The sequence below is a fragment of the Odocoileus virginianus genome, chromosome 2 (assembly GCF_023699985.2).
Source record: "Odocoileus virginianus isolate 20LAN1187 ecotype Illinois chromosome 2, Ovbor_1.2, whole genome shotgun sequence".
Lineage (NCBI taxonomy): Eukaryota > Metazoa > Chordata > Mammalia > Artiodactyla > Cervidae > Odocoileus > Odocoileus virginianus.
This window is the reverse complement of record NC_069675.1, coordinates 46,328,451-46,344,024: the sequence shown is the minus strand read 5'-3', so window position 1 is coordinate 46,344,024 and position 15,574 is coordinate 46,328,451. Positions and strand designations below refer to the sequence as shown.

Here is a 15,574-nt window from a genome sequence, read left to right as displayed (position 1 = left end):
GCTCCTCTTTCCATGGGGTTTTCTAGGCAAGAATACTGGAGTGGGTTCCTATGCCCTCCTCCAGGGGATCTTCCCAAGCCAGGGATCAAACCCTTGTCTCATATATCTCCTGCTTTGGCAGGTGGGTTCTTTACCACTACCGCCGCCTATACTTCAATAGAAAAAAAAAACTAAATTTTAAAAACCAACAGCAGGCAAAAAGGTTTTGATCATTTTGGTGCCAAAAGAAAGAAGAGTTCAAGGTACAGATAAAATATAACTCTGAACTTTAAAGTCCTGGGTACTACTCACTGATGTATCCCATGAACACTTCACCAGCACCCATATGTGGCAGTTGGTGCTGGGCACCAAGAGGACACTTGGTGGGGGAATGAATAAGCTCCTGTTCTCTTGGAGCTTCCAGTCTACCAGGAAACACAGACAAGGTTCTGGCATCCTCGGGACCGACAGTCCAGTCAAGGCAACAGAGATTGCTCAAATCAAGACAATTAGTATAGAATAACATCCTGAGACAAACACCATCAAGGGTCTCTGTTAACCCATGTGGTACTTCTGCACGTGTGAGAAAAAGCCTAGCCCTTCGACTGGATGCAGTCCTGTGAGCATATGACTTGCAAACAGGGCTTCATCTGAATTTCAGCTCCACTGGCCAGGTATCTTGTGCTATGAACAACCTGTGCAACCATTCTTGGCAGGTCAAATGGGTATTAACCAGGTCTTTTTATTTTCTGTATTCTGCTGCTTTGCCATCTTGGGACCTTGCTGATGGAAAGGCTGCCTCTCTCATGGACACCACAATACAGGCTCCTGCCCGCACTTCCTTCCTCTGCTTCCTGATCTGCCCTGTGTGACTCTGCATGGCATACTGTGCCTCTAGGGATCTGTGTATCTTTTTAAAAATATTTATTTATTTATTATATATTTGACTGTACTAGGTCTTCACTGCGGCACACAGGATCTTCAGTTGCAGCATGTCAACTCTTAGTTGCGGCATGTGGGATCTAGTTGCCTGACCGGGGATTGAACCCAGGATCCCCACCCTGAGAGTGTGGACTCTTAGCCACTGAATCACCAGGGAAGTCCCTTGGGATCTGTGAAGTTAACAAACTTACTCCTTCATGACAGACAGTCATTTCTGTGTCTGCATGTCTTGTGCTACGCTGTGCTTAGCTGCTCAGTCATGTCCAACTCTTTGTGACGCCATGGACTGTAGCACACCAGGGTCCTCTGTCCATGGGGATTCTCCAGGCAAGAATACTGGAGTGGGTTGCCACGCCCTCCTCCAGGAGATCTTCCCAACCCATGGATCAAACCCAGGTCTCCTGCACTGCAGGCAGATTCTTTACCATCTGAGCTACCAGGGAAGCCCAAGAATACTGAGGTGGGTAGACTATCCATTCTCTAGGCGAACTTACCAACCCAGGAATCAAACCAGGGCCTCCTGCATTGCAGGAGGATTCCTTACCAACTGAGCCACCAGGGAAGCCCCTCTGCACGTCTTACCAGACTTAAAAACAAATCCTGGGTACCATTCAAACATGATGCTGTGAGGGAACATGACACCTGGGCAGGTCTGAGGCATCGGAAAAGTGAAGCCCTTCCAGGCCATCCTCGTGATAAAAGAGCAAACACAAACAGTAATTTCTAAGAAGACATTTCAAAGGTCTTTAACTCTCACATCACTCCAGACAGCAGCTCCACCCACCCCTTCTTTCCCCATCCTAGTCCACTGCCTTCTGCTCCTGGCAGGCCCTTCCTGAACATTCCCCTAGCAACTAAAGGACACTTTCATGTCAATATCATTTAATGCTTCACAGCCAGAAAGAGAAGGAGCTGAAGGAACAGAGATGTGATCCCCTTATATTTAAACACTCTGGTGATTAACAGTGGAGGAAATCTGGTCTTGGAAACAAGTATTCATCAGCACCAAGGGGCAAATGAGCCTGGCAAGCTCAGGCACCAATCCAAGATACACAGATAATCCTAGGGGGAATCTGTCACACTGTGGCTGTTTTGTTTATTATGTAAGAGATGTGTGTGTGTGTGTGTGTGTGTGTGTGTGTGTGTGTGTGTTTTAATAGGTTGTGTGTGCACATAGTTTAAAAGATTCTAGAAGTCCAAATGGGGACATAACAGAGTCTTTTTCGCATCTTGGACCCTTTTCCAAAAGCACAAAAGCATCATCAGTTTCTTGTAGATCCTTCCAGAAGTGGACTAGGGCTCAGATGTACAATCATGTGGGCATGTAGGACACCTGCAATGCTCCCTACACTCACTTAGTGGCATTCTCTGCTCCCTCCCCTTCACATCACACCTTGCTTTCCCCGCCACACACACGATTAACAGTACACTCTGGTGGCTTCAGCAACACATGAACCGTCAACTTCCAGATGTTCAAGCTGGTTTTAGACAAGGCAGAGGAACCAGAGAGCAAATTGCCAACATCCACTGGATCATCGAAAAAGCAAGAGAGTTTCAAAAAACCATCTATTTCTGCTTTACTGACTATGCCAAAGCCTTTGACTGTGTGGATCACAACAAACTGTGGGAAATTCTGAAAGAGATGGGAATACCAGACCACCTGACCTGCCTCTTGAGAAAGCTATATACAGGTCAGGATGCAACAGTTAGAACTGGACATGGAACAACAGACTGGTTCCAAATAGGAAAAGGAGTACACCGAGGCTGTATATTGTCACCCTGCTTATTTAACTTATATGCAGAGTACATCATGAGAAATGCTGGGCTGGATGAAGCACAAGCTGAGATCAAGATTGCTGGGAGAAATATCAATAACCTCAGATACGCAGATGATACCACCCTTATAGCAGGTATACTTTCTTATAGCAGAAAGTGAAGAAGAACTAAAAAGCCTCTTGATGAAAGTGAAAGAGGAGAGTGAAAAATTTGGCATAAAGCTCAACATTCCGAAAACTAAGACCATGGCATCTGGTCCCATCACTTCATAGCAAATAGATGGGGAAACAGTGGAAACAGTGACTGACTTTATTTTTGGGGGCTTCAAAATCACTGCAGATGGCGATTGCAGCCATGAAATTAAAAGACGCTTACTCCTTGGAAGGAAAGTTATGACCAACCATGATAGCATATATAAAAAGCAGAGACATTACTTTGTCAACAAAGGTCCGTCTAGTCAAGGCTATGGTTTTTCCAATGGTCATGTATCGATGTGAGAGTTGGACTATAAAGAAAGGTGAGTGCCAAAGAACTGATGCTTTTGAACTGTGGTGTTGAAGAAGACTCTTGAGTCCCTTGGACTGCAAGGAGATCCAACCAGTCCATCCTAAAGGAGATCAGTCCTGGGTGTTCATTGGAAGGACTGATGTTGAAGCTGAAACTCCGATACTTTGGCCACCTCATTCGAAGAGCTGACTCACTGGAAAAGACCCTGATGTTGGGAGGGATTGGGGGCAGGAGGAGAAGGGGACGATGGAGAATGAGATGGTTGGATGGCAATGGACATGGGTTTGGGTGGACTCTGGGAGTTGGTGATGGACAGGGAGGCCTGGCATGCTGCGGTTCATGGGGTTGTAAAGAGTCGGACATGACTGAGTGACTGAACTGAAGTGAACTGGAAATTTTCTCATACCAGTACATGGAAAGTGGTTTCTCTCTCTCTCTCTCTCTTTTTTTGGCTGCTCCATGTGACTTGCAGGATCTTAGTTCCCTGGCCAAGGATTGAACCTGGGCCCAGGGCAGTGAAATCACTGAGTCCTAACCACTGGACCACCAGGGAATTCCCCATGCCTTACCATTCTTAATGGCTGAATAGGGGGCATGAGCGTCTACCCAGACCCCCATGGATGGATATTTATGAAGGTCGCAACCTTTAGCTACTACAACAGAGCTGCTGTGAATCTCCTGGAGTATGCTTCTTTGTCCTGATGCTAATGTACCTTTAAGAAAATGCTCAGAAGTGAAATTTCTGCAGGTATTTGATTTATACATAGAAGCTGCGCTTTTGTGCAAGCATGGGTACAAGAGCCTGGTTCCCCCCAGCCTCACGCTCATAGTGTAGGACAGTGTAAGAGCCTGACCCAGGTTATGAGGATTAGCGGGGTGGGGGGTCAGGGGGGAGGATGGGCATCATATCCTGAGCAGTTCTTCTGAGCTGCTGGAGCCCTTGTATTCTCTGGTCAGCCTGCTACTAAGCCTCCTTGTTCTTCAAGATCTTTCCTGTGTACCCCATCCACATTAACATGACTTTTTTTTTTAAATTTATTTTTAGTTGCACTGGGTCTTCATTGCTGTTTTAGTCACTCAGTCATATCTGACTATTTGTGACTTCATGGACTGTAGCCCACCAGGTTCCTCTGTCCATGGGGATTCTCCAGGCAAGAATACTGGAGTGGGTTTCCATTTCTTTCTCCAGGTTCATTGCTGTACATAGGCTTTCTCTAGTTGCGGTGAGCGGGTGCTACTCTTAGCAATCACTACATTTTCTTTCAATTTTTTTCCTCAAGCTTTTTTCCTGCCCCACTTTCTATTCAAAGACAACTGCTGGCTTATTGAGTGATTTATTCAGTTGGGAAAATTCAACTGAAAAGCTGTGAGGTAAGGGGCCTAGGCTAAGCAGTTCAGGGAAACCAAAGCTGGGGTAGAAACATCTTCTCCCTTAGTGGTTTGTCGTCTAGCAAGACAGCAAGACCAACAGGTAACCCCATAATGTGCAGTGAGTAATGGAACAATGTCTCAGTGAGGCTCAAGGGCTTTGCTTCTCTCTGAATCGTCATCCATTGCTCACAAACATCTACCTCATAATTCTTACTATGTATCTGGCCAAAGGTCCATATAGTCAAAGCTATGGTTTTTCCAGTAGTCATGTATGGATGTGAGGATTGGACCATAAAGAAGGCTGAGCACCAAAGAAGTGATGCTTTCGAATTGTGGTGCTGGAGAAGACTCTTGAGAGTTCCTTGGACAGCAAGGAGATCAAACAAGTCAATCCTAAAGGAAATCAACCCTGAATATTCATTGGAAGGACTGATGCTGAAGTTGATGCTCTGGCATTTTGGTCACCTGATGCAAAAAGACAACTAATTGGAAATGACCCTGATGCTGGGAAAGATTGAAGGAAGGAGGAGAAGGGGGCAACAGAGGATGAGATGGTTGAATGGCAACACTGACTCAATGGATACGAGTTTGAGCAAACTCTGCGAGATGGTGAAGGACACAGAAGCCTGGCGTGCTGCAGTCCATGGAGTCGCAGGGAATCGGACACAACTTAGTTACTGGACAACAACAAGAAAATTCTATGAGGATAAGCCCTTGAATTGCCCTGACCTTGAGAGTTAGGATGTATTTGAGGAGAAAAGGCCGGATGAACCCATCATATCCAAGGCATCTGTACAGCACTCAGGTGCATTTCTATGCTCCCAATATAATACCGTCACACTCAAGAGGGTAAGAGTTTCCTTTTTTTCTCAGTCATGCCAGGTGGCCTGCTGAATCTCAGTTCCCCAACCAGGGATCAAACCAAAGCCTCAACACTGAAAGCTCTGTGCCCTAACCACTGGACTGCCAGGGAATTTCTAAGAGTTTTCAAAGAGCGTTGGGCAAGTGATGAAGCTGTCAAAAACACAAGCAATTAATGTGTATAGAAAATTTCTGGAAGAAAACACAACTGACTTTGACCATGCTAACCTCTGGGGAGAGAGCCAAGGGCCTGGGGGAGGACAGACTTACTTTTTGGTATATTGTTTCAATTTAATTTTGCCATGTGCATGTAGTATTATATAATTTTTTTTAATTAAATGAAATAATCTACACAAATTGTGAAACAAACCACCATCCTATCTCTTCTGTGACCATACACAGCTGCTGTTTTCATCAAGACAGAAAGCTTTTAAAAGTTACCTATGAAGAGAGAACTGTTCTAAGGGTGAGGTGGAGAGAGCAGAGTGGGGATGGATGCGTGAAGAGTGAGAGGAAAAGTATAAACATGAGGGGTGATTTCCAGTCCAAGAAGTGAACAGAAGTGAAAGACGCTTCTAGGATGCCAGAAGTGGGGATGCCTCCCAACTTTTTTAATTATAAAAAGAACTTAGAGCTGCTGAATTGGGGTCCATTCCCTGGAAGGGAAAGAGGCTCTGTCTGTCTGATAGGCCTGTTCTGTGTCCAATCCCAAGGTGAAAGCAAGGATGGAGAGGGAGGACTATCCCAGAAGGAGACCAGGATCTGTGATACCTAGAGGTGGGCAGGAAAAGACAGAGCAGGCTGAGGCATGTCCAGACTGTAAGCTGAGACAGGTACAGGTGGTAGTGGTTTAGCTGCAAGTCGTGTGTGACTCTTGCAACCACATGGACTATAGCCCACCAGGTTCCTCTGTCCATGGGATTTCCCAGGCAAAAATACTGAAGTGGGTTGCCATTTCCTTCTCCAGGGGATCTTCCCGAACTACGGATCAAACCTGGGTCTCCTGCATTGCAGGTGGATTCTTTACCAACTGAGCCACCAGGGAAGTAAGGCAGGCAGGGAAGGATCCGATGAGCCCTTCCCTGCAGAAGCGGAGCCCAAGGTGCCAGGAGACAGGCAAGGGACCCTCACTTTCCACTCACAAACTGCCTGGACAGTGCCAGCTCAGAGGGACCAAGGAGGGACCAGATGATGCCTCTACATGGGTCATGAAGAGAGGGGGATTCTGCCCACACTGCACACACACTCCAAATACACCAGCTATCAGACGCCTTCCTGTGACAGGCAGCATTTTGATCCTATAAACTTCCTCCCCATGTTACCCACCAATATGTTACCTCATATGGCATAAGGGATTCTACAGATGTAATTAAGGTAATTAATCTGCTGACTTTAAGTTAGGGAGACTGGGACTTTCCTGATGGTCCAGTGCTTAAGAATCTGCCTTCCAATGCAAGGGATGCAGGTTCAATCCCGGATCGGGAGACTAAACCTGTGCACTGCAACTATTGAGTCCACATGCCACACTGAAGACTCAGCATAACCAAAAAAAAAAAAAAAAAAAAGAAAGAAAGAAAGAAAAGAAAACTGAACACAGGAAAATTTCAAGGTTCAAGTCAACAAGACAGGGAGATTATATTGGATTATTGGGGTGGGCTTAATCTAATTACATAATAACTTAAACAAAAAAGCAGAGACCATTCTCTGGCTGGTAACAGAAGAGGACAGAAATGACATGCTATTGTTGGCTTGAAGATGACAGGATGTCACATGTCAAGGGAGTGGGGACCTCAGTCCTACAGCCCCAAGGAATTGACTCTGCCAACAACCTGAACAAACCTGGAACTGGAATCTCCCCAGAGCCTCCAGGTAAGAGCCTGGACTGACCCACACCCTGGTTTTGGTCTCGTGAGCTTCTCAGCAGAGGACCAGTTGACTCTACTTGAACTTCTAATTCACAGAAACTGTGAAATTATAAATTTGTACTGTTTAAGGATGCTAAATTTTTAGTAATCTGTTATGGCAGTAATAGAAAAGTAATACACCTCCTGCAAATCAAAATTAAATCAACCCCAGAAATAGTTGTTGATACCTGCGTTGCCATGCCCTCCTCCAGGGCATCTTCCTGACCCAGGGATTGAACCTGAGTCTCTTTACGTCTCCTGCATTGGCAGGCAGATTCTTTACCACTAGTGCCACCTGGGAAGTCTACTTATTAGGCATGAGACTAAAATTCCAGGACCATGGGTTAAACATATCCCAGCTATTAGGGAGCAGCACATCCATCATTAGGTAGGATTTCCACCCAGCAAAGTGGTTGAAATGCCAGGACCCCCAGGAAAGAGCTCATGAGACTAACATTCTTTCCCCTAGTGTTCATAATAAAGGATGAGAGGACAGAGGGAGGCCACCAGTGCCAGCCAAAAGGAGGGCATTAATAGACAGAAGACTGGACCACAAGAAGCGCTGGCCATGCTCTCTCTCTCTTTTTTTAATTGCAGGACAATTGCTTTACAGTGTTGCATTGGTTTCTGCTGTACAACACTGCAAATCAGTCATAACTACATATTTATATCCGCTTCCTCTTGGGCCTCCCTTCCTGCCCCCATTCCACCCCTCTAGTTCATCACAGAGCACCAGGCTGGACTGGCTCCCTGTGTTATTAATGTATTAGCACCTTCCCACTAGCTATCGGCTTTACACATGGTAGTGTACATATGTCAATGCTACTCTAAGAATTCATTCCACCCTCCCGTTCCCCCACTGTGTCCACAAGTCTATTCTCTACATCTGTGTCTCCATTCCTTCCCTGCAATTAGGTTCATCAGTACCATCTTTCTAGATTCCATATATATGCTTTAATATACTATATTTGTTTTCCTCTTTCTGACTTACTTCACTCTGTATAAAAGGCTCTAGGTTTATCCACCTCACTAGAATTGACTCAAATTCATTTTTTATGGCTGAGTAATATTCCATTGTATATATATATACCACAACTGCTTTATCCATTCATCTGTTGATGGACATGTAGGTTGTTTCCATACCCTGGCTACTGTAAATAGTGCTGCAGTGAACACTGGGGTAACATGTGTCTTTTTGAATTGTGATTTTCTCAGAGTATATGCACAGTAACAGGACTGCTGGGTCATATGGTGGCTATGATCCTTAAGTAATTACACAGTCCTCACTAGGTCCAGGCTATTCTCCTCATCTCCACGAGACAGACAGGAGCCTCCCCACTGAAGCTCTGATCAAAATGCGGTTTGCCTCCTAGTGCCAGCCCATGGGGCCTGGGGAAGGAAAAAAAATGGCTCAGCAGAGTTCTGTCTCCACTCCTAGAGACTCAGCCCATCTCTAGTCTGTTGTTTACCTGGGCACAGAACAGGGCAGGATGGCATAAGCATATTAAATTAGGTAATCCAGATTCCTTCCTTCCAGCTTGAGGTCATAATAGCTGAGACATCTATCTCTCCCAGTGGAGATGAAAGCCAGGCTCCTTCACTGGAAAAACTACATACACTCTGAGCCAAGACAGTGAAGTAGTGTTCAGAGAAGTGGATGTCTTTGACCCAGGACACCCCAAAGGGTAAGTCCAGACGAATCCTTTTTTGGATGAGAACTTTCTTCTCCAAAATGGAAATATCCTTATTATTTTTTCTGATGATATTTGACCATGGTAAAACATGCATAAAACACAGCAAATGTGAAACTGACCTCATGATCCCAAATTGCAGAAATAACCCTAGTTAAGTGATGAATATTTTCCACACTATTTTAGTATACATTCACATGTGCATAAACTCAGATGCTTCAGGTATAAACAGGATGCTATATATTATTTACAACCTCTTTTAGCTAAGATACAAGGTATCAGTACAAACACATAGCTTATGATTTTCACTTGATTCACTGCTAAAACTGTACTGGTCATAAGAGAAAAAAAGCTGTCCGTCAAAAGGGAATAGATTAAATAAGTAACAGTCCATCTATACCATGAAATTCTGCTGCTGCTGCTGCTGCTGCTGCTGCTGAGTCACTTCAGTCGTGTCTGACTCTGTGCGACCCCATAGATGGCAGCCCACCAGGCTCCCCCATCCCTGGGATTCTCCAGGCAAGAACACTGGAGTGGGTTGCCATTTCCTTCTCCAGTGCATGAAAGTGAAAAGTGAAAGTGAAGTCGCTCAATCGTGTCCGACTTTTTGTGACCCCATGGACCGCAGCCTACCACGCTCCTCCGTCCATGGGATTTTCCAGGCAAGAGTACTGGAGTGGGGTGCTACTGCCTTCTCCGCATGAAATTCTATGTGGCCTTTAAAAAAAAGTAAGTAGATCTGTTTATGCTTTCATGAAAGTATTTAAAAAATAATTTAAAAAACAAAGTAAGACCTATTAGGTATACTATAGTTGTTGTTCAGTCTCCCAGTCATGTCCAGCTCTTCAAGGCCCCATGAACTGCAGCACGCCAAGTCTCCCTGTCCCTCACCACCTCCCAGAGTTTGCTCAAGTTTATGTAAATTGCATCAATGATGCCGTCCAGCCATCTCATCCTCTGATGCCCTCTTCTCCTTTGGCTCTCAACCTTTCCCAGCATCAGGGACTTTTCCAATAAGCATCTGTTCACATCAGATGACCAAAATACTGGAGCTTCAGCTTCAGCATCAATCCGTCCAGTGAATATTCAGGATAGATCTCCCTTAACATTGACTAGTTTGATCTCCTTGCTGTCCAAGGAACTTTCAAGGGTCTTCTCCAGCACCACAGTTTGAAGGCATCAATTCTTTGGTGTTCTGCCTTCTTTACAGTCCAACTCTCACAACCACACATGACTACTGGGAAGACCATAGCCTTGACTATATGGACCTTTGTTGGCAGAGTGATGTCTCTGTTTTCCAACACACTGTCTAGGTTTCTCATCATTTTCCTGCCAAGAAGCAATCATCTTCTGATTTCATGGCTGCAGTCACCATCTGCAGTGATTCTGGAGCCCAAGGAAAGGAAATCTGTCACTAGTTTCACCTTTCCCCCTTCTATTTGCCATACAGTAATGGGGCTGGATGCCATGATCTTAGTTTTTTTAATATTTAGTCTTAAGCCAGCTCTTTCACTCTACTCCTTCACCCTCATCAAAGGGCTCTTTAGTTCCTCTTCACTTATTGCCATTAGAGAGATATCATCTGCATATCTGAGTTTGTTGATGTTTCTCCTGCCTATCTTGATTCCAGCTTGTAACTCATCCAGTCAAGCATTTCTCATGATGTGCTCAGTGTACAGGTTAAACAAACAGGGTGACAGTAGACAGCTCTGTTGTTCTAGTTTCTCGATCTTGAACCAATCACTTGTTCCAGACAGGGTTCTAACTGTTGCTTCTTGACCCGAATACAGATTTCTCAAGAGACAGGTAAGATGGTCTGGTATTCCCATCTCTCTAGGAGCTTTCCACAGTTTGTCATGATCCACAGAGTGAAAGGCTTTAGCATAGTCAATGAAACAGAGGTAGATGTTTTTCTGAAATTCCCTTGCTTTCTCTATAATCCAGTGAATGTTGGCAGTTTGATCTCTAGCTCCTCTTCCTTTTCTAACCCAGTTTAGACATCTGGAAGTTCTCGGTTTGCATGATGCTGAAGCATACAGTGCTGTATGTTGTGCTTAGTCGCTCAGTCATGTCCAACTCTTTGTGACCCCATGGACTGCAGCCCACCAGGCTCCTCTGTCCATGGGATTCTCCAGGAAGAGTACTGGAGTAGGTTCCCATGCCCTCCTCCAGGGGATCTTCCCAACCCGGGGATCTTCCCAACCCAGGGATCGAACCCAGGTCTCCTGCATTGCAGGCAGACTCTTCATTGTCTGAGCTACCAGGGAAGTCCAAAGCATTTGGTACATCCTTAAAAAAAGGAAAAGTATGTGTATATGTGTGTACCCCTGAATATTCATTGGAAGGACTTTTGCTGAAGCTCCAATATTCTGGCTACCTGATGTGTAGAGCCAATTCATTGGAAAAGACCCTGATGCTGGGAAAGATTTAAGGCAAAAGTAGAAGGGGATGGCAGAGGATGAGATGGTTGGATGGCATTATCAACACAGTGAACATAAATTTGAGCAAACTCTGAGGGATAGTGAGGACAAGTGTGCTATAGTCCATGGAGTCACCAAGAGTCGGACCCAACTTAGCAACTGAACAACAACAAAAGTGTGTGTGCATATACACACGCACACATTTTTAAAAATTGTATACAACTGTGAAAAGCAGTAATGGTGAGAGTGAATGGTGCCAGGGAGAAATTTAGTTTTATTGCACACTTTTGTGTATTGTTTCTTATTTTCCTTTTAATTTTTTAACATATGAATGCTTCTTTACCAACTCCATTAATTGAAGAATCTTGTTTATCTTGCCCATCATTATAAGAACAATACCTGCTCTGATAAGGGCATTCAATAAATATTTACTTGAAGAACAACTTCATAGACTAGTTGATTTGAAATGTTCCAGTGAACATCCTTGCACCTGCTTCTCTGCTGATTAGGTTTAAGACTGTTGTCAGACCTTTTCCACCTCTCCCTTGAGACTAGGCAACATCTTTCCTGGAAAAGTCCCAATTCCTGGAGTACTTACCAACAAAGGAAGATGTCAGTGAATGTCTCTGCTGTGGTGAATAGTGCAAATATAATCCAGTACATCATCCATTTGACCTGTTGAAAGAAAAAGCAACAAAGCTAGCAGAAAAGGTCAAAGATGAATGGTTGCCAACTTCAAGAGAACAGGCTCCAACAGCAGATGCTGGGATGGGTCCAGGCAGCCTGGCCTACTCTGGTCATCCCTTCTCCTATCCTTCCCCAGGTTAGTCCACTTACACTCCAGACCCTGGGACTGCAAGCAAATAGGCCATTTCCACAACTTACCCAGGCTCAAGCTCAAAGTAGACTTTAGGTGGCCTTCACTAGCCCTCAGGTGAGCCAGTGAGACCTGAAGACCAGCAGTGACTCAGGATTCAGTCAGGTCATTTTGCCAGGACTAACATCAGGTGAATAAAGTTTCTGAGCTTCCACAGAGACATACTCTGGGATGAACTTTAACCTGGCCATATTCTCTGAGATAGAATAATGGTAATCCTCACTGGTCACTTAAAAACACTTCTGAGGACTTTCCTGGTGGTCCAGTGGTTAGGACTCAGAGCTTCCACCGCAGGGGGCACAGGTTAGATCCCTGGTCGGGAACTAAGATTCCACATGCTGAGGTACAGCAAAACAAGCAAACAAAAAACTCTCTCATGTGGGAAAGCCCTCACAGAAACCGGATCTGTCTTTTAATCTCCCCCATGTGACCATCCTTTTCCATTTCTACTGTTTCTCTTCCCCAGTTGAAGCCTTGGTTTCCCCCTCCCCGCCCCCCACTCCTGCTCTCTTCAACTACCGTAAGAGTCTCCTAACTACTTCCCTGCCCCTTGACTTTCCTCTTACCAATCCATCTTACAAACTATCCCCACACTAATCCCCCACAAAGCATGAACTCATCCTACTAACCTTCCATTTAAAATCTTCCAGCCTGCAGAATAAAGTCCCAAGTCCTTAGTCTGTTCCTCCTGTTTTTTGAAACCGTGGGGTAGTTTGTATTGGACTAATCCTCTTGCCAATAATGATAATAAACTCAGAACAAAATGTTTTATATTATTCTATTTATCTTTGGCCACACCATGTGGCATGTGGGAAATCTTAGTTCCCTGACCAGAGATTGAACCCACACCCTCAGCATCAAAAGCACAGAGTCCTAACCACTTGGCTGCCAGGGAATTCCCTAAACAAAATATTTTAAATTAACTGTCTGAAGGCTAGAAAAGCTATCAAAAGCTGGCGGAAACTGGAAAGGATCCAACTCTTGAAATGTGGGGACCACACAGAGTAAATCCACATGGATGCAGCTAAAGAAACCACCCAGCCAGCAAATCATGGGGCAGACAGAACTCCAGAAGAAACCCATAGCCAAATTTGCCTGAGGAAGTGGAAAATAAGACTTTTAGACTGTTAAAGATGCTGGAAATTGAAAAGAAAAATCCTCAGTAAGAGGGAAGCATAAGTCATAAACCAAACTCACATATAAATTCCTTTCAATTTCTTAGCTGGCTCCTGAATTGTACAGAATCAGGTACTATTCCAAGGTGGCTGAGTAAAATACAGCTAGGAAGTGGAGAGTTGAGCAGAGATTCAGTTTCTGCCCACTACAGGAGAAACAGAGTTTGGAGTTCAAGTTTTGCCTAATTAGAGGAGGTTGGTAAACATGTGGGAATTTCCAGCGGAACATCTAAAAGGTCATACTTCAGGAATAAAAATTACAACCTAGGATTTAAGAGATTAGCTCTAGGATTAAGAGTAAAACTGAAATACACCTGCCCCAAGAAAATGCAAAACTTAACTACCACAAGATCAAGATGATCTGTCAGAAGTTAACTGCCTGCTAGAATAAAAATAACATTTTTCACAAGAAGACAACACAGATCTGGAATTCCTATGATGAAGTATACATAAAAATTCCAACAAACAAAAAAGGTGTATATATATATATATATATATATATATGAAGAAACAGGAAAATATACTCCATGGTTAAGAGAAAAACTAGTCAATAGAAACAGATCTGTATTTGACTTAGATGTTACAATTAGCGAAGACTTTAAAAAGTATAAATGTATATTGAGACAACTAAATACTCACATGTAAAAGAATGAAGATGGACTTCTACCTCACACTATATACAAAAAGTGAACTCAAAATCGATCAGAGGCTTAAATGTAATAACCTTACAAGAAAACATAGGAGTAAATTTTTGCTGCCTTGGGTTAAAAAATGTTTTCTTAGATGTGACACCAAAAACACAACCAACAAAACAAGAAAATAGATATACTAGACCTTGTAAAAATTTAAAAATTTTGTTCTTCAAAAGATACCATCAAGAAAGTGAAAAGACAACCCACAAAATGGGGGAAATTTGTATCTGACAAAGTATTTGTATTGAAATAATAAAGAACTTCTATAGCACAACAATAAAAAGATCAAACCCAGGTCTCTTGCACTGCAGGCAGATTCTTTACCAACTGAGCTACTAGGGAAGTCCCAATAAAAAGACAAATAACCCAATTTAAAATGTGTCAAGGGCCCATATCTTTTAGAAAATGAATCAGTAATAAATCCAACACCCACTTATGATAAAAGACCTGAATAGCCAATATGATACTGAAGAGAAACAAAGTCAGAGAACTGATACTGTCTAATTTTAAGACTTACTATAAAGCTACAATAATCAGGAGAGTGTGGTATTAGTCAAATAACAAATATATCAAATAGACTAGACAAATAGAATAGACAGCCTCCAAACAGACTGCACAAATACAATCAACTGATCCTTGACAAAAGAGCAAAGGCAATTTGATGGAGAAAAGATAGTTTTTTCAATAAGTGGTGCTGGGAACAACTGGATATTTACATTCAAAAAACAAATAGATATAGGCAATGATCTCACATCTTTCACAAAAATTAACTAAAACTATAAAATTTCTAGAAGATAACACAAGAGAAAACCTAGGTGATCTGGAATTTAGTAATTAGTCTTTTAACACACCACCATGACCCACAGAAGAAAAAAATGATAAGCCAGACTTCATTAAAATGAAAAATTTCTGCTCTGCAAAAGATATTGTTAAGAAAAAAAAAAAAGATATTGTTAAGAGAATGAAAAGACAAGCCACAGACTGGGAGAAAATATTTGCAATACGTATATCTGAAAAGGGACTTGTATCCAAAATATTCAAAGAATACTTAAAACTCAACAACAACAAAAATAACAACCCAATTTTTAAAATGGCAAAAAATCTGAACATATATCTCACCAAAGAAGATATACAGCAACTTAATAATAGATATTTTGTTATAAGTTTTTTTTTGTTTGTTTGTTTTTTACCACCACTTAACAAGACACTTATCCTAGGAGAAAAAGGATAGATTCAGTATTATTTCTTTTTAAGTATAAATATGTTAAAAAAAATCTATAGGAAAAGGTAGATATAATCAGTGAAGAGATAGGAGATTTCAAGAGTAAGAAGGAAAATCTTTAAAAAGAACTAAATGTACTATGGCAAGAAGAAAGAAA

At 42.9% G+C, this 15,574-nt stretch overlaps 1 protein-coding gene across 2 annotated transcripts in view; it reads right to left on the bottom strand.

The window, feature by feature from the left end:
- REEP1 (receptor accessory protein 1) overlaps nucleotides 1–15,574 on the bottom strand; it is a 132,278-nt gene that overhangs the window by 43,511 nt on the left and 73,193 nt on the right. For both annotated transcript variants that reach the window (XM_020889460.2, XM_070479468.1), the window contains exon 3: nucleotides 12,050–12,126. In XM_020889460.2, the coding sequence (XP_020745119.1) occupies nucleotides 12,050–12,126 (77 nt within the window). The remainder of the gene's footprint in view (nucleotides 1–12,049; nucleotides 12,127–15,574) is intronic.